Source organism: Tupaia chinensis, unplaced genomic scaffold, assembly GCF_000334495.1.
Source record: "Tupaia chinensis unplaced genomic scaffold, TupChi_1.0 Scaffold149964_2, whole genome shotgun sequence".
Taxonomy (NCBI): Eukaryota; Metazoa; Chordata; class Mammalia; order Scandentia; family Tupaiidae; genus Tupaia; species Tupaia belangeri.
In genome coordinates, this window is record NW_006209806.1 from 2357331 (window position 1) to 2357808 (window position 478).

The following is a 478-nucleotide window of genomic DNA, read 5'->3' on the forward strand; positions in this document are numbered from 1 at the left end:
GGGTGGGGGGGCGGCAGCCGGCGGCACGCCATCCCCTAGCAGCCAGGCCAGGTCCGGCCCTCACAGGACACCTCGGGTTAGCGGGTGAACGGGGCTGCAGGTAGCCCGGGGAGGGATGGCGCCCCACGGCCTCGCTTCTGCCCAGCCCCGCCCAGCAGGATGGGGGCCGCAGGTGAGCGAGCAGCCGTACACCGAGAGCACAGGGCGGCCCGCCGGGCGTGGGGGTGAGGCCCTGGCATGGGCGGGCCGCTCTGCGGGCTCAGGGTCCCAGCCCCGCCCGTGGCTGGGAGCCGGGCAGAGGCCAGGTGGGCCCTGCGGAGGCCAGCGCTCCACGAGGCGCCCTGTGTCTCCGTGCCGTCACAGGTCAGCGAGTCGGGCGTGCACCGGCCCCACGTGGCGGGCATCCACGGCCGGAGCAACGACGGCGCGTACTCGCTGGTGCTGGCGGGGGGGGACGAGGGGGGAGGGGGGGGGGGGG

At 77.2% G+C, this 478-nt stretch overlaps 1 protein-coding gene across 1 annotated transcript in view; it reads left to right on the forward strand.

The window, feature by feature from the left end:
* The window catches only part of UHRF1 (ubiquitin like with PHD and ring finger domains 1), a 46017-nt gene that overhangs the window by 34639 nt on the left and 10900 nt on the right, over positions 1 to 478 (forward strand). Inside the window, exon 10 of the mRNA XM_027769610.1 lies at positions 364 to 464. Within this exon, the coding sequence (XP_027625411.1) occupies positions 364 to 464 (101 nt within the window). The remainder of the gene's footprint in view (positions 1 to 363; positions 465 to 478) is intronic.